This window comes from Leuciscus leuciscus, assembly GCF_965113295.1.
Source record: "Leuciscus leuciscus genome assembly, chromosome: 22".
NCBI classification, from domain to species: Eukaryota; Metazoa; Chordata; class Actinopteri; order Cypriniformes; family Leuciscidae; genus Leuciscus; species Leuciscus leuciscus.
In genome coordinates, this window is record NC_138746.1 from 6,067,850 (window position 1) to 6,093,744 (window position 25,895).

Genomic DNA, 25,895 nt, shown 5'->3' on the forward strand with positions numbered 1-25,895 from the left:
ACACTATTTGAGGTTACAGCCATTTGGTAAACATTTTAAACAGGCAAGTAACAACTACAACAACAAAGAGATCTATTACATTTGCAAATGACCGTTTTGTGTTGTGGGTTATGGTAAAAGCACATTTCTTAGCGAATAATTTGAAATATTAGCAAGTAACATGTAAATGGGATTGCAGATGTTCACCAATAGTTTGATTGCAGTCAATAATCAGAATAAGGAATTGATATGACATGCATAAATCTTTTCAATCCTGTTTAGATGCATTATTTAATCATCCACTAGGAGTTGTGTTTTTATGCTTTAAAATAGGAAGCCTTGCAGTTCATCCAGCATATACAGACCAGTTTGTTGGTCTCCCTCATTTTATAGAAGCAACCCTTCTGGAGAGCTCGGGAAACAAAGTTTATGCTTATAGCTTTATATGACATAGACATAATGCGTTTTATTGGCGCTCAGAAACACGGACTTCTGTTCCCCCATGCTTTCAAAACCAATCATGAGCGCTAAACCTCGTCCATGCAGCACATGCACACCTGTGTCAGAGTGGAAAAAACACGATTAAACCGTATACATGCGATTAAACTCCACATATTAGACTGTGATTACTGTAATTATGAGCCTAATCACATTAACATAATCACAGTTTTCAGTGTACATGAGCTCAAACTTAATCTCATTAGATGTAAACGCAGCCAGCAAGTATGTAAATTAATGTGTGAATGTGCTGCATTTAGGTGTTCGATTGTGTGTGTGTGTGTGTGTGTGTGTGTGTGTGTGTGTGTGTGTGTGTGTGTGTGTGTGTGTGTGTGTGTGTGTGTGTGTGTGTGTGTGTGTGTGTGTGTGTGTGTGTGTCTGAACTAAACAGGCATACTGTCAACTTTCAATGCAGTAAAAGCAGCAGGAGACTGCAAGACAAACACACAAACACACCTTTCTCACCTGCAGCCTCGAAACAAAGTCTGAAACAGTGGCATCACTAGCTGAGCATGACTACATGTGTGTGTTAGCGTCTTCTTGTTTTGTTTGGTGAATAATGTGTTTGTGTATGTGTGTGTGTATTTGGCGACCTGTAGAGACGGTAATTACTGCGACAGGATGGGGCTCTAGCGAGACGCTGTGCTGCAGTTCATCCTGTCACTATCGCTCAAGCACGTCTTCTCCTCCAGCCACAACTGTGTGAGGTCTCTCCTTTCCTATCTCCGCACTCTTTTTGTTCTTACAGCTTTTCTTTTTTTTATTTCTCTTTCTCTAACTGCAGAACTAAATGAATTAGTCTCCTGTGAGAGAGTGGAGCAGGCTAGCGTGAAACCAAGCTGAAATCCACCGCTGATCTGCTAAGTGTGAGTGGCATCACTTCACAGCGATCCATCCTTGAAAAATTCCAAGAAAATATGACTTTACAGCCACTTTGAACTTTGAATTTGTGAAAAGAAGTTGAGAAATAAGAGGGAATGGTAATCTTAGCCAAAGTAGATTTTGATTAAAATTATCAAGACCAAAATATTTTCTTCATAATAACATGACTGACTAATCATGACCACAAAGGTATAGAAAGTAAATAGGATAGATTTTGATTTCATTTTGATTTTAAAACCTTTCTAGTATGATTGCCTGCTACACTTCTGTATTATATTTTCTATTCTTTGGTACAAATTGGGGGATGTTGACGTCTTATTTTAGCTTTTTTTATTACTTTTTATATATATATATATATATATATATATATATATACATACACCACCATTCAAAAGTTTGAAAACTGTTTTTTTAAATGAAATATTTCACACCATTTCTGTTTTTACTGTATCAAATAAATGCAGCCTTGGTAAGATTTTTGTTCTCCCCACTGAACTGCATCATGACCAAGGAGAATCATTCACATTGCCTTCATCAGTGAGATTCCAATTATCGATCTTACAGTTCAATAAAAAAAAATAAAAAAATCCTATATGAAATTTTTACTTTTTTAATAAAAGTGGTTACAATTAAAAAACAGCACACTCAGAAACCTAATGGTTCATGTGTAAAAAATAAAATAAATAAAATAAAAACCTGACTTAAAGGATGCATGCGAGTCTGAATTGCAACAGATCAAACATGCTCAACAAAGAGAGAGAAATGTGAGATTTGTGGGGTCAGAGAACATTGAGTTTTGAGTATTAAATGGTTTGTGCAGACTATTATGTTCAACATGTATCAGTGCTGTGCGCTGACTTTGACTTTATGTGCAGCAAAACTTCGAGGCAGGTGAGACAAGCTCACTGCGCCGACAAAATGTCTAAATCAATAACCTGTCAGAGGAGAGGAGAGCTGGAGAAGGACTGATATTCTCTCTCTTGCTCCCTCTGCCTCTATCTTTTCCTTTCTGCCTCATCCCTCTCTCCGCAGAGGGTTTGTTGTAGGCTTCCTCTATTATTGCATTGCAAAACAAACTGTCAGAATTCCCAGAGAGAAAGAGGGAGACGGAGAGAGAAAGAGAGGGCAGCTGTTGTGTTGCGGAGAGGTCCACTACTACAATAAACCCATCAGATGGGGAAACTTGCAGCTTTTCTGACAGCATGTATGTGAAACAATACAAAAGATGAAGAATAAAACATCTTTGCTTCCAGCATCACATGCTCTGTTGTTTATCAGAAGTACATGTTCTGTAGGGGAATGCAGTGTCGTCTGCTATTGGTGAGTCAAACAGATGATCCCGCCCCAAATCTCACACAATTGATTAAGACAGATCAATAATTTGAAAGCGAACAAATATGCCAATAAAATTGACGTAGACCAATAACCATTCACCAGTTGTGTCGTTAATGTCTGGTCTACTGATAATATATTTAGACTTCAAAATAAAAACTAATATTATTATTTTTTGTTGCTGTTATTATAAAAATATTCATAATGCATATTGTTTTATTGTTGCATTATAATGAGTCTGCAGTTTTTTCTCCTCAAAAATCAGAAATAAAACAATTAAAAACCACTGTGCATATTGGTTATTTGACACGTAAACATAAAACTAATAATAATCAACAATTATACAGGTCAAACTAATATTAAGCACGCTCTATTCTCATTACTGTAATGCAAAAAAAACTTCCACTGATATATTACTTACTGTAAACTGTTAAGTAATAAACATCATGGTATTATTTGTTTAACAGACTTTCATTTATTCTGATTTAAATAAATATTACAGTAATGAGAATTTAATGAGAATCACCAATGAGAATAATGTAAATTACAAAAAGTGCTAAAATATCATGAATATAATGTTATATGGGAAAAAACATATTAATTTCATAAAATATTCAGTATATAACCTACTTTATTTAAATGTGACCTGAATGTGCTTTGTCTATTATTATTATTTTCTTTATTAGAGGATTATAAACAGTGGAATTTGAGTAAAAGATCACAAAAAAAAAATTAGTTTACTGTTGTTTGTGTACACACACACAGACAAACATTCCCAAGGCTGCATTCTGTACATAAATACCAACAACAAGGATTTGTCACGCTGTAAAGCTAACACTGAATGGGGTATTATGACCGGCCTCCGTCAGATTATTTATGAGAGGGGCTGTAATTGAACACTGCAAATCCTACAGCTTTGAGTTATGGATGAACAGGAGAGGGCGTTCGCAAGTGTACTCCATATGCTCTTCTCTCTCTCCCACGCTCTTCACAAACTTTACAGATTCATACCTGCTTATTTACACAGTACAACAAAATACACACAAATGTGACACAAAATCTGATATGTAACACCTCAGAGGAGGGGATTAATTGGCATTATACAGTACTGAATCATTTTAATCATTCAGGGTAAATAAAAAAGTAAAATAGGGGAACGCATGTTTTGCTTGGCATAGGCTATAACAATTGATCCGCATGTGTTGAATTTACCAAGAGGCCCGGAGTGATGGGTTCATTCTGAATGAGCCAAAGGCCTTTATTTAGATAACACACTTTGTAAGAACTTTGAGAATAGAAAGGCACAATTCAAAAAATATAATATTCACAAAATATTGAAGAGCTGGTTCTCCAAAAAACTTTTTCTAAATGTCACAAACTGTATGTAATGCCTGTTTAAATGCATTGCCTTGAGTCATTGAGAATGGAATTTGCTTAATATTAGTTTTGCGAATTGGATTAACTGATTAATTGGAGGGGAAAATCTTGTTTAATAGAACAATTAATTCATGAATCAGGGCGAACTAGGGTGGATATTAAGATTTTTACTAAAACTTTGGTTTATTTCTCACACAAAACTGTTCAGAAGACTTGTAACAGTGCTCAAGTCATATGGATCATTTTTATGATACAACCCTTGTCTTTATTTACAATTATATTGAAAAAGTGCTCAAAATATTCTTCATAAATTCATTTTTATGTTACACATACACTGGTCTGGTACACACTGGTCTGGTTGTGTGTTATGTACACACAACATAAGCACGAGTAAATAATGACAGATTTATCATTGTTGGGTGAACTGAACCCAGCTCTGAAGTCTGTTACATCATAAAGCACACGAGCAACCATTAGCTCACCCTCTCTGACCGAACAAACAGCTTGTTCTTAAGAGCATCACGTCACAGTCACATCTGTGCTCAATTAAAATCTCAATCACTCATAATGGCAAAAGGTGTTCAGCTCCAAAACTGAATTTGGAAATGATCAGTGAGGTCAAAAATATCAAGAAGGATGTAATCTAAGGATTTAGCTTAAATCAGTTATTTATATCTTTTGCTGTAGTGTGTCAGTAGGAAATATCAGTTTACATTTCCAAACATTCTTTTTGCCATTAATTGTAATAATCCAGTGAGATTTGTGAATGCACAAGGAGTCTGACAACAGCCAGGATGATCTGATCTCACCATCATCAAGTCCGTCTGTGATTACATGAAAAAACTGAGACAAACTAAATCCAGAAGAACTGCGGGAACGTCTCCAAGATGCTTGAAGAAACCTTCCTGAAAAACGATGCGCAAAAGCTGTTTTAAACGCAAAGGGTCGTTACACCATATATTGATTTGAATTAGTTAATAGAAGTTAAATCATAAATAAATTCAATTTATGATTTTATTTTTGAAAGCATTCTCACTTTACAGCATTTTAACACGAGTGCCAGTGCTTTTCACAGTACTGTAGCTTTGCAGGAAGGTTTCTTCAAGCATCTCGGAGACGTTCCCGCAGTTCTTCTGGATTTAGTTTGTCTCAGTTTTTTCTGTTTCTTCATGTAATCACAGACGGACTCGATGATGGTGAGATCAGATCATCCTGGCTGTTGTCAGATTCCTTGTGCATACACAAATCTCACTGGATTATTACAATTAAGGGCAAAAAGAATGTTTGGAAATGTAAACTGATATTTCCTACTGACACACTACAGCAAAATATATAAATAACTGACTTAAAACCTTTTTTTTGTGTGTGTGTGGGGGGGGGGGGGGGGGTATATTAACATGCCTAAGACTTTTGCACAGTACTGTACATATACTGTGAACATTTATCGGCCTGGCCAAAATATCAGTTTATCCCTACCTCGCAATATGCAGTATGCTATTCAATTCTGAATACAGAATATGCAAATTGCTTGATGGGAGGGTCCTGTCCAAAATTCACTCTCCTCTCCTTCTGCACCCCTCATCTTCTTTATTCTGTCCCTGTGACCTCTCTACGTTCTGCCTGACTGACCCTCCTGATTTAATGACCTCGCACAGACGGGACACTCAGATAGAATGGGTGAGAAAGAGAAGCAAGAAAGCGAATGGGAGCCAAAAGCTAAAACCAGCGGAGTGGGATTCATTGCTGCTTACAGATCAGAATTCTCCAATTTTATCCCCTCAGATTCATCTTTTATTTTCTTCACCTGTTCGTCACTGTATCTGCAATTCATTCCCCTCTCCTTCTCTGTTACAGCCATTCATTTCGGCCTGATGTCACTCAAAATACCTGTCCCAACGCAGGCCTTCATTTCAAATGATCATCCCTCTCTCCCTCTCTCTTTCTTTGTACTCGTTTTCAGAGTGGATTTGAAAGGAGTGACAGACATGCCGAGTGAGAAAGCGCGGCAGAGGAGCCAGAAGATTCTATATCAAACAGAAACACTTGTGCACGCACACAAACATACCTCCGCCAAGCATTCATCATTTTTTGTTATTCTAACAAAGCTAATGCAACCAAGGTACTGATGATGTCACTCTGATGTATAAACTGACATTCTCTCCTCACAAACTCATCAAGAATTCAGACCAGCCATTATACCTTCATAACACTTCAATCCAAATCATTTTAGGCTAAATTCTCCATTGCTTTGTAGCCATAAAATATAAAAAGGTAAATGGCTCGGTTTCAAAAGCTGAGCTGTCTTGCTGTCTACTCCCTACATAGGCAGCTGCCCGACAGCATATGAACTGGAATAGACCATTTGAAGCAACAGTCATACAAATAGCATTACTCACATGCTTAAAGTTTATTTCATTTTCAAAAATTGAGTTTGCACGTTGCCAAGCCAATGACACAATATTTTATTAACCATAAAAAAATATATAGGCCTAGCACGTACAAATATTAGGTAAAATATTCAATTTTTCATTTAATAAAAATTTTCACACACACAGAGAGATATATATGAAAGGTATGATATATGAAAGGTGTTCCAATGTTCTCAAACTGATCAACAGTTGAGAGGCAAGTCCTAAAACTGAAGAACTGGAGAACTAATCAATAATCAATAAGTCCTTGTAAGTCAACTGAGTTCATCCAAACCAAAAGGTGAACAATCTAAAATGTAATGAGATACAAAAAAAGACAACTATAGGCACTTCATAATATCAGACCCTCATTGGGGGGGGGGGGGGGGGAGCAAATTGAAACAAGCCATTTGGATTGGATCACTCTATAGCGCTTATGCATGCACAGGTGATCAGATCAGCTGTTCAGCTGGAAGTCTATATGCATGCTGATAATACAGCCTATGTAACATTACAAATTCCCTCCTGCCACCACACAACATTATAAACTCTTAATGTCACTAATGCTATGCCAGCCAATCCTCTTTCATCAGTGTCACCATCAATCATAATAATTCTGCGCATTAAATGCGCTTATCAGTTGACTTGTCTTGACAAGCTGTTTAATTTGGTTCTTCAATAAGTTTCCGGGGGTGAGACCCCTCACGAGCTTCTCGTGCGCTCATGGCAACCCGCTAGTTCACACTCATGTGCTCGCATGACATATGAATAAATAACGACACGCGCAGCAGGCGCGTGCACCGCTACCCGATACGCGCAACACTTACGCAAAAAACTAATAAACATTCAAAGGTTTAAAAAAAACAAAAAACTTAAAAGATAATAAAACACTGAAATATTATAGAACACAAGCATACAACATATAGAAATTGAATGGCCAACTGAAAGCATTGGTTGCCTCATTGTTGTCTAATTTTCTAACATAGGTGATACTGAAGTAAAAGTAGCGGTTGAAGCCTACAGACTTGTCATCAGTTTTCCAGAGTAAGTCAGAGAGTCAGCGCTCTTACCTGCTTCCTCCTGATCAGTCCGGCCCGTGCGCTCTCGACAACCGACCGACCGACCGACCGACCGCTGATCCTGATGCTGAGAGAGTGCTGATGCTCCGCGCGCTCACCCTTCCTGCGCTCGCTCGCTCTCTCTCTCTCTCTCTCTCTCTCTCTTTCCCTCTCTCTCTCGCATCATCATGTTGCGGTTTCAAGTTTAAAACAAGTTGAATGCTGCATGACTGAGCAGCATCGTCGAGTGTCATTTGTCATCTATAAATGAAGTTTGCAAGAAATGTCATTTTGCATATCCTGCATTTCAACAGTAAAATAATCATCCATCTATTATCATATAAATTACATCAATCCAAGTGTTTTTGTTTTATTTCTTGATTAAAAAAATTGAATATATAATATAATGATAAAAAAGGGTATATAATATTATAGGATATTATATAACAATATAATATAAGTGTATTATAATAATAATACAGTTATCTCAATATATAATATATATTATATAATAATAATAATAATAATAAGGTCATATAATTGATTAAATGTAATAATATAATAAAATCCAATGCTGCTTTGTAAAAAAAAAAAGTTTGTGTACATCTTGATATTATATTATATTATATTATATTATATTATATTATATTATATTATATTATATTATATTATATTATAACCAGGATGAGAATTATTCAATGACTTTCCAGAGTGGACGACTGATAAGTTAAAGAAATTACCGCCAGTAGCTAACTGTGAATTGTATCAAAGACGATTCACCAAAACACTATTTATTGTGATACATGTAAATTCATGTATTTGTGATGTGCAAAATTATAATGAAGTAATAATCAATGATAGTACTATGTTTTATATGCAGTCCAATGCTGATAATGGAAAGCGCAGAGTGGCGAAACTCCTCCAAACCCCTCAATATTTCTGATATTTCACACTCTGCTTGTAACGGCAAATGGGCACCCTTCTGTCATTATATTATATTATATTATATTATATTATATTATATTATAGATGTAGGCTATATTATATATTAAAGTAATTCACAGGTTTTTATATAAAAATTATAAAAAAAAATTAAAAATATATATAAACATAATACAATATATCAAAGTTGCAATAAAGTAAGGTCTAAATAGTATTCAGGTACAGAAATATAATAATTAGGCCTAAATGTAAAATAACCCTATAGTGCTCACTGTATTAAATATTCTTTTGTAAGCTATATTTTGTTGTTTCATCAACATTTATGACATAGACAAGGGCAGGTATTTATAGGCTGCTGTCACTTTAAGACCTAAGGCACCAATATAATGATATCCGTTCAATTAAGACAAAACCTACTGTGTTTACGAGAATCCCTGCAGAGACAGATATTTTCACATACTTGTTTTGTGTGTTTGTGTCCGTTCAAGCGCAAAGAGATTGGAAAGGAAACAATTCGTTGTTTGCAGGGTGTCTGAAAAGAGCCTTTCTGTAGTAGCAAATTGATTCTTCTTTCTCATCTCCTTGCATTGGAATGGTTTAAAATCGATTGAATGTGTAAATTAATGGGACTTTCGGATGCCTGCTTTCTATTTCTATGCTGCCATCATGTGGACTTCATCACATTACTAGGAAGTTTTATCATTTAACAGTTACTCACCCTTCAGCAGGCTTCTGAGAATTTAGCATAAAAGTGGATGATTTGTACTACCAAGCAATGAAAAAGTCACCACAAAAAGCAGTCTGCAATGTGTGAGGGCACAAATCTAAATTAAAACGATTTTGCATATTTGTTCGTATTGTTCTTAAACTAGCTTTTGTTCTTCATCTTCTGGCAGCCGTCAATTAAAAATGGCGCCTTTTTGTTTGCTTCATTGAAACCAAACCTTCTCAACCTATTGGTTCTCATGTGTCATGTGACCGTTCGCGACGCTGCAGGTTCAAGAATAGTACAAAAACTACAAATCCTCATAAAATTATTTAATTTGGGTTTATTCTTACGCAGTTTGGTTACAGACTACATTTAATAGCCTATAGCATATAGTAGACCTATATTTTATTATATTTTACTGTGTTTTTAAATATATTAACATATTATATTGCATCCGCTGATCAATGATTTGTAACACCAATCTAAAGGCTAAAAAATCAAACCTCAGAAGAGTGATTTATGAAGTGAAGAGTAACCACCAGAGATACCAGAGATGGTATAATTAAAGCGGCTTTGGTACCACACTGAACAAGACGGGTTGCCTCAGATATGTTAAATGACTAAACTGCCTCGGTGTTTTAGTGTGTTTGCTTGACACTCTACTTCCCTCTGCTGGACATGCTTTTAAATTAATGGAAAGAAGGAGGAAATTATGGCCTAGTACTTGTACGAGCAAAAAAAAAAAAAAGACTAGCAAGTAGCCTAGGCTATGTGATGTAATTTTAGATCAAATATTTGTATTCCAAATGGAGAAACATCAGACGGCATTAAAATGTTTATTTGACATGAGTTCAATATACTGAATGCTTGCTGCTTACAGAACTAGCCTATTATTTTCCTCTGGCATACATATAATAATTATTATAATTTCCTATGTAGCCTACCACTGCTATACAATTTAGCTATTATAGAATGTTGGCCAGAACGTCAGGCTGATTCAGCTATGTTATTATTAAATACATAATAAATATATGACATTTAACACAGTTTAATTTTACAGTGCATGAAAGTTTAAAGTTTTTATGTTTGGATCAAGAATTGAACCTATGTTCTTGTTTAAATGAACAATACAACATTTGAGTTATAAACTGTTTTGATGAAATGGTTGTTTGTAGTGTACTGTACATTGCTGTGTAAAGAACACAAGAGGGCAGCAGCAGTTCATCGTGAGAATGCAGATCTTCAGCCCTGTGATCATTTGGAGCAGAAGAGAGAGAACTGTGATACAATTAAAATATGCAGTATCACTTAGCACTCTGGAATACTTGATTCAGATCGGCCAATAGCAGCACTGAGGGGTAAAATATGGGAACTGTAAACGATGATGCAAAAAATAGCATGTGCAGGATGACGATGCATCAGCCAATATGTGTTATTAAAGGAAATAAATAGAAACATTTGCTTATTTAGTTGTTATAGCACAAAATGTAAAAATATGAATTGCCCATATTTTGGCAATTATTAGCATATATTGGCGGTTATAGTGAAAACAATTTCACAAAATGACTCATCTTGCCCCTTGTTACCCTATACAAAATAATCGGAATGCTAGACGAACATTGCACTAGTACTGCAGTAGGCCTAATAGTCTAATTACTAAAGTTCTCTGAAAGCCTTTTTCTCTATATTCGATAACTCAGGCGAGATGGCGACAGTTGCGATTGTAGCGCGCTGATCAGTGCCAAAAATAACCCAACCCAAAATAATATATATATACAGCGATAATTAGCCTACCATGGATGTATGGAGAACCAAGCCTGCAAACATTTTAAATAATAAATAATAATAAAGAAATAAATGACCTGAAGGACGGCAAAAAATTGACCAATTAGAATCAAGTAGACTACCTGGCACCGTTACCAGGCTGATTTCTCAGAAACTAACCCTACTGAAAAGACTAGCAATCTGACCGGCTAAAAAGTGACCAAAAACCCCTATACAAAACCAGCCAACAGACCGGCTTGACCTGGGTGGGAGACCAGAAAAGGTTTGTTTTATTCCCCCAGCAAGACGGTCTGAGGTATAAACCCAAAAAAAAAGTGCAGACGAAATGCAAGACCACTTCCTCTATAATTGCGTGAAGTCAAGACCTCAGCTTTGTAAAGCCGCCATGAGACGTTCTGCATTCTTCTCCTTTTAATGTGCTGCGTCCAGCTGTTTTTAAACGCAAAAAGAACGCACAAATCCTGTGCGTGTGTGAACGGCCCCTAAAATTAAAGGCTTAGGACCACGCCTGTCCTAGAAGGAGGAGTGGGTGAAAGCGTACGAGTAGAACTATTTCACGGTCGCACTTTACAGCTGTAGAGAAGCACAGGGGAAAAGTTTAGAAAATGTCCGGCGTGGCATCAACACTCGCCAAGAAGAGAGCCCTGGCGGCTGGCTTTGGGACGAACACCAATGCCGTGAAGTACCTGAACCAGAACTTTGAGAGTTTGAGAAGTGAATGCCTGAGCCGCGGGGAGCTGTTCATTGATACAACATTCCCAGCCGCTCCCGAAACTCTGGGCTTCAACGAACTCGGTCCACGGTCGTCAAAAACCAGAGGTGTTGTGTGGAAAAGACCTGGGGTGAGTTCCTGTCAAATCAACATGTAGTTTTACCATAGTAATTCATCATATACCACGGTAAAATTATCTATCTATCTATCTATCTATCTATCTATCTATCTATCTATCTATCTATCTATCTGTCTATCTATCTATCTATCTATCTATCTATCTATCTATATTGGCATTGTGGCATGAAGCATAAACGCTTGGTAATGTACTTTTCTTAAAAAGCAATGTCTGCCAACACATGACTCATCTCATGAGTATTTGAATAGAAAATTCTAACATTTTAAGTAGCCTACTAGGTGTTTTTTTTTTTTTTTTTTGGGGGGGGGGGGGAAACTTCATGTAAATGCTTTTTCACTATTCCTGCAGGAACTCACCTCCAGCCCTGAGTTTATTATTGGAGGAGCTACAAGAACAGATATTTGCCAAGGAGGTTTAGGTAAGGTAACACCACTGCTATGTATGTCCAATATAACAGTCCAAAATTTGTTCATTATGAGGAACGGAGCTTATGAAGCTATCCTGGAATTGTCTTATTCCTATTACATTTTTAGGAACTCCCCTCTAAGCATGTTGAAACGTTTAAAGAAGCACACCCACTGTCTTTGAGTATTCTGTTCCCCTTTAATATTGCACTGCTGTCTAATAAGTGAGACCCCTGTCTGATAAGACCCAGTAAAGTTACTCAGACATCAGAAAAGTCTTGTGCACTTTTTGGATGAAATCCCAGCCATTGCTATTTTTAGCTCCTCTGTTTGTTTGTGTTTTACTTGCAATTAGTCCGTTGAGCCTTATGGAGAAATCTTCTGTCTGTGTTCAGAAAGCGGGGTGTGATATGCACCATTGCATAACACGGGGAACGAGTCCTGTAAAATCTGCCTCACAAGGCTCCCTATTATATTACATCTGAATCTGCGTATGTGCTAGTAGTTGGTGCACCACATTTTTTATTTATCTTTTTAAACATCTTTTAAAACATATGCATGATTATGATGAAGTGTGGATGAATGCTTTTTTAATATTTTTATAGACATGTTTTGTAGATTTGACTTTAATTACTTTTTTTGTGTGTATTTGGCTGCATATCAGTTTCTTTACAAAATAAATTATGTATGAATTCAAGTTTTATTAATTGTATTATTTATTTTATTTTTATTTAGTGTATTTGTTAGTTCAGTCTATTTAAGTCATCTCATATTTATTATATCCATAGGTTTGATTGAAGAGTCATGCAATACTTGTAGCCTCGCTAAACACTCGAGAGAGTCATAAATTATTGCATGAAATGAATGCATAGCACTGGTTTCATTCTTTTAGAATGGGAAATAGTGCTAAAATAGTTTCGACACTGGTTGAGAAAACCCCCCATTAAGACTAATAGTTTAACCGTTACTACAGTAACACTTTCAGTGTTGTTGTACATGATAGTATCACTAGGAACATAAATAATGTCATAGCTGTTTGAAAGATGATTCATACCTAGGAAACCGTTTTTTCAGTCCTGTTAGTTAAAGGCAGTTAGAAGCCTAATCAGCTGACACGTTGGGGAAGAATCTGAAAGGCTATTCATGTCAGAGTCAGCTAGCTTAACTGAGTCGTCTTTGTGAAGATTGCGGAATGCAAAAGATATTTGGGCAGGACAAACTGTGTAGGCCTACAACAAACTGCTGGAGGATAGAATCTCAGCGCTTGCAGTTGAGCATGTGGGAAGTAAAGTCTTAAAGGGATAGTACACCACAAACAGGAAAACTCTGTCATCATTTACTCACCCTCGTGCCATTCAAAACCCTGTGGTTTTCTTTCATCAGTGCAGCATAAAAGGAGAAACTTTAATTAATGAAGAATTTGGACTTGAAGTCTTGATGTTTTGAACTGCTTTTACTCATGACTTTGCTTCATTTACGTCTCTGCTTTGGTAAAATGTAAATTTTCCTTATGAGTGTTAAAGGGAAAGTTCCCCCAAAAATGAAAATTCTGTCATCAACCAATTCTTTATTCAACCTCAAGTTGGTCCAAACCTGTATGAATTTCTTTCTTCTGCTGAACACAAAAGAAGATATTTTGAAGACTATGGGAAACCAAACAGTTGATGACTTCCATTGACTTCCATAGTATAAAAAAAAAAAAAAAAAAATGGAATTCAATGTGGCCCATTAACTGTTTGGTAATACAAGACATTCTTCAAAATATCATAATTCAAATTCATAGAGGTTTGGAACAACTTGAGGGTGAGTAAATTAAAACAGAATTTTCATTTTTGGGTGAACTATCCCTTCAACATTCATAATACCTTTGCAGATGTTAATTTTGGTAAAGTTCGTAAAACCTCCAAAACTACAACTATGTTTTCTTTCTGCAGGTGATTGCTGGCTCTTAGCGGCCATTGCATCACTAACCCTCAATGAAGATGTTTTGGCTCGTGTCGTTCCATCCAACCAGGGATTTGGCCAAGACTATGCAGGAATTTTCCACTTTCAGGTAAACAAAGTAAATTTGAAAGCATGTTAAAGTTTAACTTAAAGAGAAATATGTTGAATACTTTGAAGTTTTAAAGAATCAAGCCTTGCTAGGATGTTGATAAGGTGTTGAGTGGTTGCTATGGTGTTCTGGGAGGTTGCTTGGGTGTTCTAGCTGGTTGCTAGGCAGGTATTAGACAGATAGATGTCTAATAAATGATGACGTCTCTTTAACAGAGATTCAGTTTGGCTCGGTTTTTGGAATGGCGGAATGTTTTTGTCAGGACAGGAAGTCAAACTGACTCATAATAGACGGACAGCATTGATCCCAGAGGAAGCGCATGCTCAGTTCCTCTGTGTTCTCAGCCTTGCTGTATTTTTAAATTCTACTTTTGCCATGCCACTGAGTTTAAGTATTTTTTAAATCATTCCCAGTTTATAACTGCAAGTGATGCCAGAGATGATTCACAGGACTGTGCTTTGGCTCTTGATTCTGTGTAATGAGGTTGTATTTTAATTGTCATCTGCTGTGATTCCTCCATAATTTAAGTACATTTGTTTTGATGGTTGCAGTTGTGGCAGTATGGGGAATGGGTGGATGTGGTGGTGGATGATCGATTGCCCACTAGAGATGGAGAACTGCTGTTTGTTCACTCCGCCACAGGCTCTGAGTTCTGGAGCGCCCTGCTGGAGAAGGCGTATGCAAAGTGAGTCATATAATCTTTTGTTGGGTTTGGGATGTTTCGCTTGTGTCATAACAATCACAATTGCAGTCTAGCTTTTCAGTTTTCTTAGTGTCATATGCTCACCAAGGCATTTATTTGATCAAAATCAAAGTGCTTGATACAGTAAAACATTAATATTGTTTTTCTATTTCAATTTTTTTTATATATATATTTAAAAAAATCTAATTAAATTTTTTTTTTTAAATGTAATGTATTCCTGTGATGCAAAGCTAAATTTACAGCATCATTACCCCAGTCTTCAGTCTCACATGATCCTTCAGAAATCATTCTAATATGCTGATTTGCTGCTCAAGAAACATTTCTTATTATTTCACAATGTTGAAAATGCTTGTACTGCTTCATATTTTTTGTGGAAACCATAATACCGTAATACAAGATTCTTTGATGAATAAAAAAATAATTTTATACTACTAATAAAACTATGTTCTGAATTAATGCACATAATTTTTTTTAACTTTGTGTATAGAATATAGATTTATTTGTTTGTTTGTTTGTATGCAATCTTAAATATGTGGTTACAGTTTTGCAAAGTGTTCTAGTAAGTCATGCACATATAGCACCCAAATTGGGCATTCTCATTAAAATTTGTATCAATACCAACAGAAGGTAAACAATTATTGTAGTCTATATCACTCTTTTTGCACACTTCCCCTCAGAGTGACACTGTGTTCTCTCATTCAGAGTGAATGGGTGTTATGAAGCTCTGTCTGGAGGTTCAACAACTGAAGGTTTTGAGGATTTCACCGGTGGGATTGCAGAAATGTACGAGTTGAAAAGCGCGCCATCCAACATGTTCCAAATCATCAGGAAGGCCCTGGACTCTGGAGCTCTGTTGGGATGCTCCATAGATGTATGAGGTCTTCAGCACACCTAAAGATGTTAAAGGAATAGTTCACCCAAAAATGAAAATCCTGTTAAAAAAAAGATGCAGTGCTTATATTACCAGTTCTTTGTTCCAACAGATCTCCAGTGCAGCAGACTCTGAGGCTGTTACTAATCAGAAGCTTGTGAAAGGACATGCTTACTCTCTTACTGGGGCAATTGAGGTTATTTATTATCTGAGTGTCTTTCTTTTTTAGTTAGACTAAATTCAGTCATTTCCCTGTGCATTGGCTTAGTGAAAGAAGACATACACTAAAAGTAAACTTTTATATGTATAATCTATGTACAATTTTGTCAGGTTAATTATCGAGGTCGAAAGGAGAAGCTGGTCAGAGTTCGTAATCCTTGGGGTCAGGTGGAATGGACGGGGGCCTGGAGTGACAAGTAAGACCCAACAATTTAATACAAGATTTAAAAAAAAACTTAATTTATTAAAATCTATATTATATTGATGCATGAGATTGAAATTGACCATTTATAGCATTACACAGTAGAATATTCACAATATTGCTTAACCTTATTACATCTTTATATCTATGCACCCTGTATTTTAGCTCTTCTGAGTGGAGCGCTGTCGATCCATCTGAACGTGAGATTGTGAAGGCAGAAGATGGAGAGTTCTGGTAAAATCAAATTCAGTTATAAACCATATAACCACATCACCAAAGCTTTTCTTGAAACAGTTCTTCACTTCCTGTTTGCATTTGTGCAGGATGTCATTCTCAGATTTTGTGAGACACTATACCCGCTTAGAGGTCTGCACTCTGACACCAGACACGCTGTCCTCGGACTCTGTCAAACACTGGAGTGCATGTAAATTCGATGGCACCTGGAGAAGAGGCTCTACTGCTGGTGGATGCAGGAACCATCCATGTAAGCATGTTTATATTTCTTTGATCTTAAAGAGGAAGTGTAATTTCCTGACCGCTACTTGCACTAAATGGAATTGCAATCTGTTTTAGTGGGCTTGACATAACAACATTGGCTCTACCAATGCCGTGAGTTCGGGGAGGGACTATCTGTCAGTGGCAGATTAGAGAATGTCTAGAAGCACAGTTTGTACTGTATGTCTGTAATCAGTTCCTTTAATTGTCATCTTAATTATTTGTCTTCCAAAGACACCTTCTGGATGAATCCTCAGTTTAAGATCAAACTAGAGGAGGAAGATGATGATCCTGATGATAATGAAGTAGGCTGCAGTCTGGTGATTGGCTTGATTCAGAAGAACCGGCGCAAAATGAGGAAGTCTGGAGAGGACATGCACACCATTGGCTATGCCATCTATGAGGTGGGGTTGCTAAGATACAAATGGTTTATGTGTTTGTTATTGTAATGTTTATGACAACCTGTGAAGGGCGCTATTAATACACCTATTCTTTTTGCTTTCTTTCTAGGTGCCTTCACAGGTGAGCACAATGGAAAAACTTCAAAAGGATGAAAATGTGGAGCATTAACATAAATAAGTAGAAACAGTAAACATATGTCAAATACACTTTTTAGTCAATAATAACCACTGAGCAACCACTCAAAACTCCCAAGCAACCACATAGCAATGCCTTAGCAACCACCTACAACACCCTAGTAATATAGCATTGACTTTTGCACAGGCAAAACCTACACACATTTTCTTCAGAAAATGCAAACATCTAGATTAATCTTCCTCTGGTTCTTGATCGCCTCATTGCAGTTCCATGGGCAAAAGGAAGTTCATCTGGATAAGAATTATTTCCTGAGCCACGCTCAGAAAGCTCGATCTGAGACGTTTATTAACCTGAGAGAGGTCAGCACCCGCTTTAAACTTCCTCCTGGAGAATATCTCATCGTCCCTTCCACATTCGAACCGCACAAGAACGCAGACTTCTGTGTGCGTGTGTTCTCCGAGAAACAGTCTGAGATGCAGTAAGGACTGTCTTGTTTTATTGAATCAAAAATGATTGATAAGCTCTTAATAAGATCATGTTCTTGTAGAGTCTTCAACATGTGATCAAACAAAAACTGTATTACTTTACAAGTGACTTTTTTTTTTTCTCAATAATTCAACAGTCTTAAAGGGATAGTTCACCCAAAAATGAAAATTTCCCTTATTAATTACTCACACTCATGTCGTTCCAAAAACGTACTTCAGAACACAAATAAAGATCTTTTTGATGAAATCTGAACGATTTCTGTCCCTCCATTGACAGCCTACGCAACTGACACTTTCAAGCACCCGAAATATAGGAAAGACATCATTAAAATAATCCATGTGATGCCAGTAACCTTAATTTTATGAAGCGACACGGGTGCTTTGTTTGCGCAAAAAAAAACTTTGAGAGTGAGTAATTAATGAGAATGGTCTTTTTTGGGTAAATTAACCCTTTAAGCCATTTAAGAAAATGAAACCTATATTGTATTATTTACATTATATGTTTTATTTATATGTATATATATTATTATTATTTTTAGGGATGCACCGAAATGAAAATTCTGGGCCAAAACCGAAATTTTTGAATGCACTTGGCCGAAAACAGACACAGAAAATGACTCAATTTAATGCATCCTTGTGTGTGTGTGTGTATATATATATATATATATATATATATATATATATATATATATATATATAAAGAAAAGAGTCATTTTCGGTTTGATATATATAATTATTCATTTCTTATTTTAAATTAGTTTTTTTTTGTATATTTGTATTATTATGAGATAAATGAGGTGTTTCTCTAACGAAAAACTGAATCCTACGAAGGTTCCACGTCGTCAATCTTCAATGAAGGCCAATTGAAGGATCCTTGGAGGGCAGCGTTCGTTTCACGTCCTTCATTCGGCCTGTTTGGAAGGATGCATTGGATGTATCAATCTTAAGCACACATTCCAATTCACGAAAATAAACTCACTAAGTCAGCACTGAGCTTATTATGAAATATAAGACAAAACTAATGTTTTCGGACATGAAAGCATAGATTTTATCTTTTATTTTTCTGTAAATTAATCACTAACTAAACTGACAATAATGTAAGCTACTGGGAGACCATCTGGAGGCCACTGGTCATCTGCAAACATACTCCAAAATTACATCTGTTTTTGCTTTCCAAACTCAGAGTGGTTTCAGTTTAATATGTTGCAGGCTCATTTAATGATGAGAAATAAAATTGATGATAGGAAATAATATAATAATATTAGGCTTGTTTTTGAAGCTGTGGTTGCTTATTTGTCTCGCGAGAGTTGGCAACACTGACGGAACAGTGAGTAGGCCTACAGCGCACACACAACAGTCGCTTCGAGTTAGAACTTGTGTGTCTTCGGAAGCGGAGCCGCTCTCAATGTTACAAGCAAACATGTGAGAGTGAAACTGATCTCTGAACACGGAAGATCGAGGCAGTATTTTTTGCCTTTTTTCTCTTTCGGACAAAAAACGAAAATGCCATTTCGGTGCATCCCTATTATTTTTATTATATTGTCATTCGATTTTTTGAAGGGGGGAAGTTTATCTACTATCCCTGTTTCTCTTATTTCCTCCAGACAATGTGATGACCCTGTTGAGGCAAACATAGAAGATGTAAGTCCCATTTTCCTTTGTGTCCCATTACATATTTTTCCTCTGTGCGAATTATGGGAGTAACTTCTGTTAAACTGAATAATAAGCTGCTTAAACAAAACAGCAACAACTGGGTACAATGAAATGACATTATTCTACTCACCCTTCGGCCATTGTACGTTAAAAGGAAACTGAAAAGTGTTAAAGAATTAACAAATGACTTTCAACGGACCATGAATTACCACAAAAGCTTGGTTCTTTCCGCAGCAATATTACTGATGTGTTAAATATCACTGTAGTAATATATGTCTGTATTATGTATTATCTTACATGCATTATCTTAATCAAAAATGTTCATCAACTTTAGCATTGAGTGATGTTTCAAAGTGCTTTCTGTCATTTTGACAGATTTGTCTGCTTTAGAAACATTCCAGCACTGCTAATAGGGATTAGAAGTGAAAAGGGGAGACAACCTGGAAGAGACATGAGGATTTTTGGGAGAATCTTAGTGAATTTTTTGTGAATTCCAGTGAATTACCGGTATTCATGGGAAATATCATAAAGTAAAGCAGACCACTGTCAGCGTTGGGTTTCAAACAATGATGGAAATAAAAGAGCTGGATTTTTTTGCAAGCATTATATATTTTAATCAGAATAAACTCAAAATAACACTTAAAGAAATCTAGGAACAAAAACAGGGTCAACAAAACACACCAGGGAAACAACTAGAACTGAACAAAAACAACTGAAAATGAGGACTATGGGTACGTTTACACGACGATGTACTAAAAACGGAAAAGTTTTTCCTTTGTGTTTTTCACGTACAGATGTCAATGTTGTCTAAATGGTCAAATCACAAGAGGGCAAATCAAAAACTATGGCAACCAATGACAGACACAAAAGAAACTTGTTAGGGGTTAACAGTTTAGGACCCAAGGACCAGCTGTTTGAAAGAAGACCCGGAGTCAGAATTATAAAAAATTGAAGAAAAGTTTTACTGAAGATAGTTTGCAGTTTCATCAGCAGAAGTCAGCTTCAAGACTCACACAGGAGTTCGTAGGCCGCCCCGCTTACAGTTACAAAGATCACCGCAGTTATACCATTTCCAAGGTCTAAGCTACATCATTGCTTACAGGTTGAATGATTCTCATTGGCTAAGAAATAGATAAACATAGTAATTTTCCACACATATACAGATAGACTGAAGCTTATCTCCATAGATTATGCCGCTGACACTCGGACCCTGAAGTCAGGCATGTCGTGACCTTCCAGGTCGCAGATTTGGGTTGCTGGGTGCCAGCATGTCTCGAACAACAACTCAGTCAATCTCCAACAATGCCAGTGGTTCCTTAACCTATTGGCTTCAATGACCCCTATGTGTTCTAACATGTTGAAGACCTTTCTCAAACACAAAACAAGTACCTATTTCATTTCTTGAAGCCGGGCTAAATGAGCAAGCACTGTTACTGCATTCGGATATCAAATACTAACATTAAAGAATACATGAAAAGATCACACTGGTAACTTCTATAATAAAGTAAAATCTCCAGAGAAGTCATTCAACTCATTTGATATTTAGAAGGAAAAATATTGATTAATACCTTGATTATAATCACTCATTACATATACTGTACATTTAAGCAGCAGTGGATTCCAATCCACCCCCTTCAGACTGAACTGGCTAACAGGCTAACAACTCAAACCCAGAAATGGACATAACAACCACAAATGTGCAGTGTACATGTTGTGTTTTTTTAATATTGTTACAGTGGAATACAAAGAAAATAATCTGGAGGAAAAGAATACAGCAACTGAAAAGAGCTCTTCCCACAGCTATTCTTGTGATACTATGTCGCATTAAAATACCAAGCGTTGTGATAGTCTTCTGTCTGAAAATAAATGAAGGAAAATTTACAAATTCAGTCAAACTGACGGATGAGGATTATTTTTTGCGCAACCTTATAATATGAAATGATTTGTTTCAGTCTTTTTGAGTGGAAGCTCCCCAAACCGTAAGTGTCTCCCAAAATTCAAAACGCAGTAGGCTCTTCAGGAAAAATGTGGATAATAATGGCATTTATTACTGTGAATATCATCAATAACCCTCTTTTCTGTCTCCTCAGGACACAGTGTCTGAAGATGAGGTTGATGCTGGCTTTAGGGGACTGTTTACTAAACTTGCTGGAGAGGTGAGTTATTTTAGACCCCGCATAAAGGCCTGTTCACACCAAGAACAATAACTATAACAATAACTATTAACAGCATCCTGTAAACAATCCACTGGAGGCAAGTTGTAAAGAGAACCCAAGTGCAGTTTATTATAAACAAAACATGAAACAAAAGCATGGCGCAGCATGAAAACTCAAAACAAGACATGAACAAGCCCATACCGTGGTCTACAGGAAACAATACACAAGACTAATGACTAGACCAGGGACACCTGTGAACAATGAAACAATGAACCAATGACAACATGACACATCAGACATGAGAACACATGGCAGGATCACATGACTTACAAGGGATCACATGACAGACAAGGAAACATGACGTGAACAAACCCAAAAACAAAACCGTGACACATCCACACCATACTCCACACTCCAGATCAGTAGGTGGAGGGAATGCACCATTTATGTTGGTCTGCCAATCCGCCATTAAACACCAGAAGAAGAAGAAGAAGACACATCCACACCAGCGCACGCCGCAGTTTTGTCGTCTGCTGCTTTAAATGCTCAAGCTTTTTAAAGCAGAATGCATTATGATCGTCTGTCAGTGTTTTTATCATTCTGATTCAAACAATATTTATCTCTCTGTGCCGTTATTGTTATAGTTGTGGCGTGGACTCTGCTATTCTTTTATATGTAGAATGATTTTTAGAAATACTTTTTATCTTTATCATTATAGTTATTGTCCTTGGTGTGAACGGGCCTTTATGCTCATGGATTACTTTACTTGATAAACATGTAAAATGTAAAAATGTAATAATTTTTGCTCTTATCTAAGGACATGGAGATCTCTGCCACTGAGCTGCGAACAATTTTAAACAAAATAGTCGCCAAAAGTAAGTATTTTCTTTGTACATTATTATAAAAAAAAATATATATTTATAAAGATATTTGGTAAACAATTTGTCTTCTCTGTACAGGAACAGATATAAAGACAGATGGTTTCAGTTTGGATACTTGTAGAGTCATGGTGAACCTCATGGATGTATCCTTTTGCAAATAGTCCAACAGGCAGTTGTTGTTAAATCATGAGTGTCACAATCAGTTTGACTTAACTCTAGTGCAGGAAAGTGGCAATGGAAAACTGGGGTTATCTGAGTTTGCCACTCTTTGGAAGAAAATTCAAAAGTATCTGGTCAGTTTGTCTCAAATTTTACATAGAAACTTTTGCTTCTCATGAGTTATCTTGGGGTAACATCCTCATCATCCCTTTTTTAGGGCATTTATAAGAAGAATGACATGGATGGGTCCGGCTGTATGAGTACACCAGAGATGCGAATGGCTTTGAAAGAAGCAGGTACGCTGACCATTGACCTTCATTCAACTTTTAATTTTAAAATGATTTTTTAAAGAAGGTTTAAATGAATTCTGATACATGGCAAGTCAGTATATTCCTGAAAGTCACAATATGAGCCGCAGTTATTTGCAAGCAGCAAAACAAACTTTGAGTTTATCAAAGTAACTTGATTTTTTTGGTAATCATTTTCACAGGATTCTCTCTGAATGACTGCATTCATCAGAGTCTGGCTGCACGCTATGGAGACGCAGACATGACCATCGACTTTGATAACTTTGTGTCCTGTGTGATGCGCCTGGAGATGATGTTCAGTAAGAGCAGTGATTTCTTAATTCTGATTGGTTGAGATCGGTTTTAAGGGTGTTCATTTATTTTTATTTTTTTGTATGGCTATAAAGTACTTGAGGTTTGCCGACAGTAATCCCAGTCTTACTTCGCTGCATGAACCTATGTGAGTTTGCACAAATTTGAATAATGCCAGTCTATGGTCTTCATTGGCTGCCCACAAACAACATCTACTTTGACCCGCCCTCAAGCCCTGTAGTTGTAGCTGAGGCCTAGAAGAGTTCATATTGTTTACATGTTAAGAAGACGCCGTTAAAATTGAAAAATTGTTCGTATCCCTGTGTGTACAAGTGCTGCGGAAGCCTCTGGAGCTTAAATTCAGATTCAAGTATTCAAGTATTCAAGTCATTTATTTGTCATCGTAAAAAACATTGTAAAAACGTTATTACAATGAAATTAAAAGTGCTACTCCTGGTGCATATATATAAAAAATACATTCATACACTTCCTCAAGTCATACTCTCACACAGAATCATATCAACACATACGCATAATAAGACAAGTCACATTAATTTTTTTAGATACGGTAATAGCCGTTCCGATTGGGACATGTGCTGTAAAAGGAAGACCAATCACAACGGACTGGGCCGTCTGACCAATCAGAGCAGAGTAGGCTCTGAGAAAGGTGGGGTTTAGAGAGACTGGATCCTTTATCGAAGCGTTTCTGTGAGAAAAAAGGTGATACTGCAATGTATATTGAGAAAATTAAAGTGTTTTTTGACATTTGATGCATGTAAACCTATTGTAGGAGACCTCTAAGACAAAACTAGGAACAATATCATAATAGGGGCACTTTAAATAGTTCTGTTTACAAATGACCTGAAAAACATCTTTCTGTGTCATTACCACCTTGTATGAGCATGTTTACAATAATTCAGTAGTCCGGAGGCAAATATTTCTTTCAAGGGATAGTTCACCCAAAAATGAAAATTCTGTCATCATTTACTCACCCTCAAGTTGTTTCAAACCTGTATGAATTTCTTTTTTCTGCTGAACACAAAAGAAGATATTTTGAAAAATGTCGGTAACCAAACAGTTGATGGACCCCATTGACTTCCATAGTATTATTTTTTCCTACTATGGAAGTCATTGGGGTCCATCAACTGTTTGGTTACCGACATTTTTCAAAATATCTTCTTTTGTGTTCAGGAGAAAAAAGAAATTCATACAGGTTTGAAACAACTTGAGGGTGAGTAAATGATGACAGAATTTTCATTTTTGGGTGAACTATCCCTTTCATACTATATAATGTGATTGTATTCCTTTCTGTTTTTATAAATTAAACTACAACAGCAAATTGACAAAAAACATTTTTGTTTAACTTTTTGTAGAAGTGTTCAAGAGGATGGATGCACACGACAGTGGATTCATTGAGTTGGACTTCTTCCAGGTACGCAATGTCTTGCAATCTAGTAGTATATCTTAATGTTCATACATTTTGTGTTTGCGTTTTATATGGTTCTTTTTCTTTCTTTCAGTGGCTGTCATTTGCTATGATTTAAAGGGCCAGAGGATTATTATTAATTACATTTTCATTGCACTAGTTACCTTACACAGATGACAATCATATGGATAAATGCTTAATTAGTATAGTGGGCCACCTGGAATTTGTAAGTGTGTCCATTGTACTTTGCTACAGAGATACAAGTATAGTTGGCTGTTGTTTTATTTGTAATGGACTTTTCTCTTATTGTGGTGCTTGCAAGGCATCACTGTTTTTCTTTTTTAATTTTAAATTTTTTGCTGCTGATGGGATTGGTAGACCAAATTGTGTGGGTTGCTGAGGAGAATTCTGCAATTATTTTAAGTTATCAGACAGATGATTTTCACCTGATATACGATGCAACTGTTGAATGAAATCCCAAGAGGGATCCAAGCCATATATAGGGGCCATATTATCAAACTTGGAAGTGGCCAGTAAGAAACCGCTTAGCATCATGTTAGAAACTGCATAGCAATGCTCTGGCAATGACCCACAACACCCTAGCGTCTTGTTTGTGTGAGTAAGCACTGCTCACATTTTTGTAAGAAAATGTTAAAACCAACCAATTACAGACCTGATGAAATCACTTGACAAACAGGATTTTTAAAAATGTTTATGTTAATGTATTTCCTATTGAAATTTGAATAGGACATATCTTGGGGATTGTGCATTTAAAAAAAATAATTTATATATATATATATATATATATATATAGCCACTTTATCACGACAAAGAACCATGATTTGCTATTGATAATCAATTCAGGTGTTAAAAGCCACAAAACTATCATTTTGATTTATGTGGTTTTTAATGCACATACTCTATTCAAACTTTAGTTTGTAGATAATTTATAGTGCTAAGATAAAACATTTTGTAAACTTTATACTTTGACTGAAATTCAAGATTTGTCCGAAACCAAATTTACAAAAAAAATGTGCCGCCTTGAAAGCATTGGTATTTACTTGTGTACTATTTTAGATAAACAAATAAAGTTATCTTTTATTATAACATGCTCTTGCCAGTGTTCAAATTATTCAATTACTTTCAAGGGGTTCGACTTTTAAGGAGAATTTCTGTCAATAATTTTAGCACCTCCTGGCCAACTTAAAACTTGTTGTTACTGTAATATTTG

The 25,895-nt window shown here is 36.3% G+C and overlaps 2 protein-coding genes across 2 annotated transcripts in view; one reads left to right on the forward strand and one right to left on the reverse strand.

Moving 5' to 3' along the window:
* cdh23 (cadherin-related 23) overlaps positions 1-7,674 on the reverse strand; it is a 270,521-nt gene extending 262,847 nt beyond the window's left edge. Inside the window, exon 1 of the mRNA XM_082153247.1 lies at positions 7,547-7,674. The gene's annotated coding sequence lies outside the window, so the exon portion shown is untranslated. The remainder of the gene's footprint in view (positions 1-7,546) is intronic.
* A 3,518-nt stretch (positions 7,675-11,192) lies between these two features.
* capn2a (calpain 2, (m/II) large subunit a) lies at positions 11,193-25,773 on the forward strand. Its single transcript, XM_082153336.1, has 21 exons — positions 11,193-11,812; positions 12,170-12,239; positions 14,160-14,278; positions 14,830-14,963; positions 15,684-15,852; positions 15,965-16,048; positions 16,183-16,268; positions 16,439-16,507; positions 16,597-16,757; positions 17,003-17,172; positions 17,279-17,290; positions 17,572-17,783; positions 19,395-19,431; positions 21,534-21,599; positions 22,417-22,474; positions 22,559-22,623; positions 22,705-22,773; positions 22,857-22,935; positions 23,130-23,246; positions 24,612-24,670; positions 24,759-25,773. The coding sequence occupies exons 1-21, from the start codon at positions 11,576-11,578 to the stop codon at positions 24,780-24,782; spliced, it is 2,097 nt and encodes a 698-aa protein (XP_082009462.1). The 5' UTR covers positions 11,193-11,575; the 3' UTR covers positions 24,783-25,773.
* The last annotated feature ends 122 nt before the right edge of the window (positions 25,774-25,895 follow it).

Bases quoted from the DNA above. Each gene is read 5' to 3' on its own strand.
- capn2a (XM_082153336.1), top strand. From the start codon at position 11,576: ATGTCCGGCGTGGCATCAACACTCGCCAAGAAGAGAGCCCTGGCGGCT. The intron at 16,508-16,596 runs GTAAAATCAAAT...GCATTTGTGCAG, and splicing joins GCAGAAGATGGAGAGTTCTG to GATGTCATTCTCAGATTTTG. The intron at 23,247-24,611 runs GTAAGAGCAGTG...AACTTTTTGTAG, and splicing joins GCGCCTGGAGATGATGTTCA to AAGTGTTCAAGAGGATGGAT.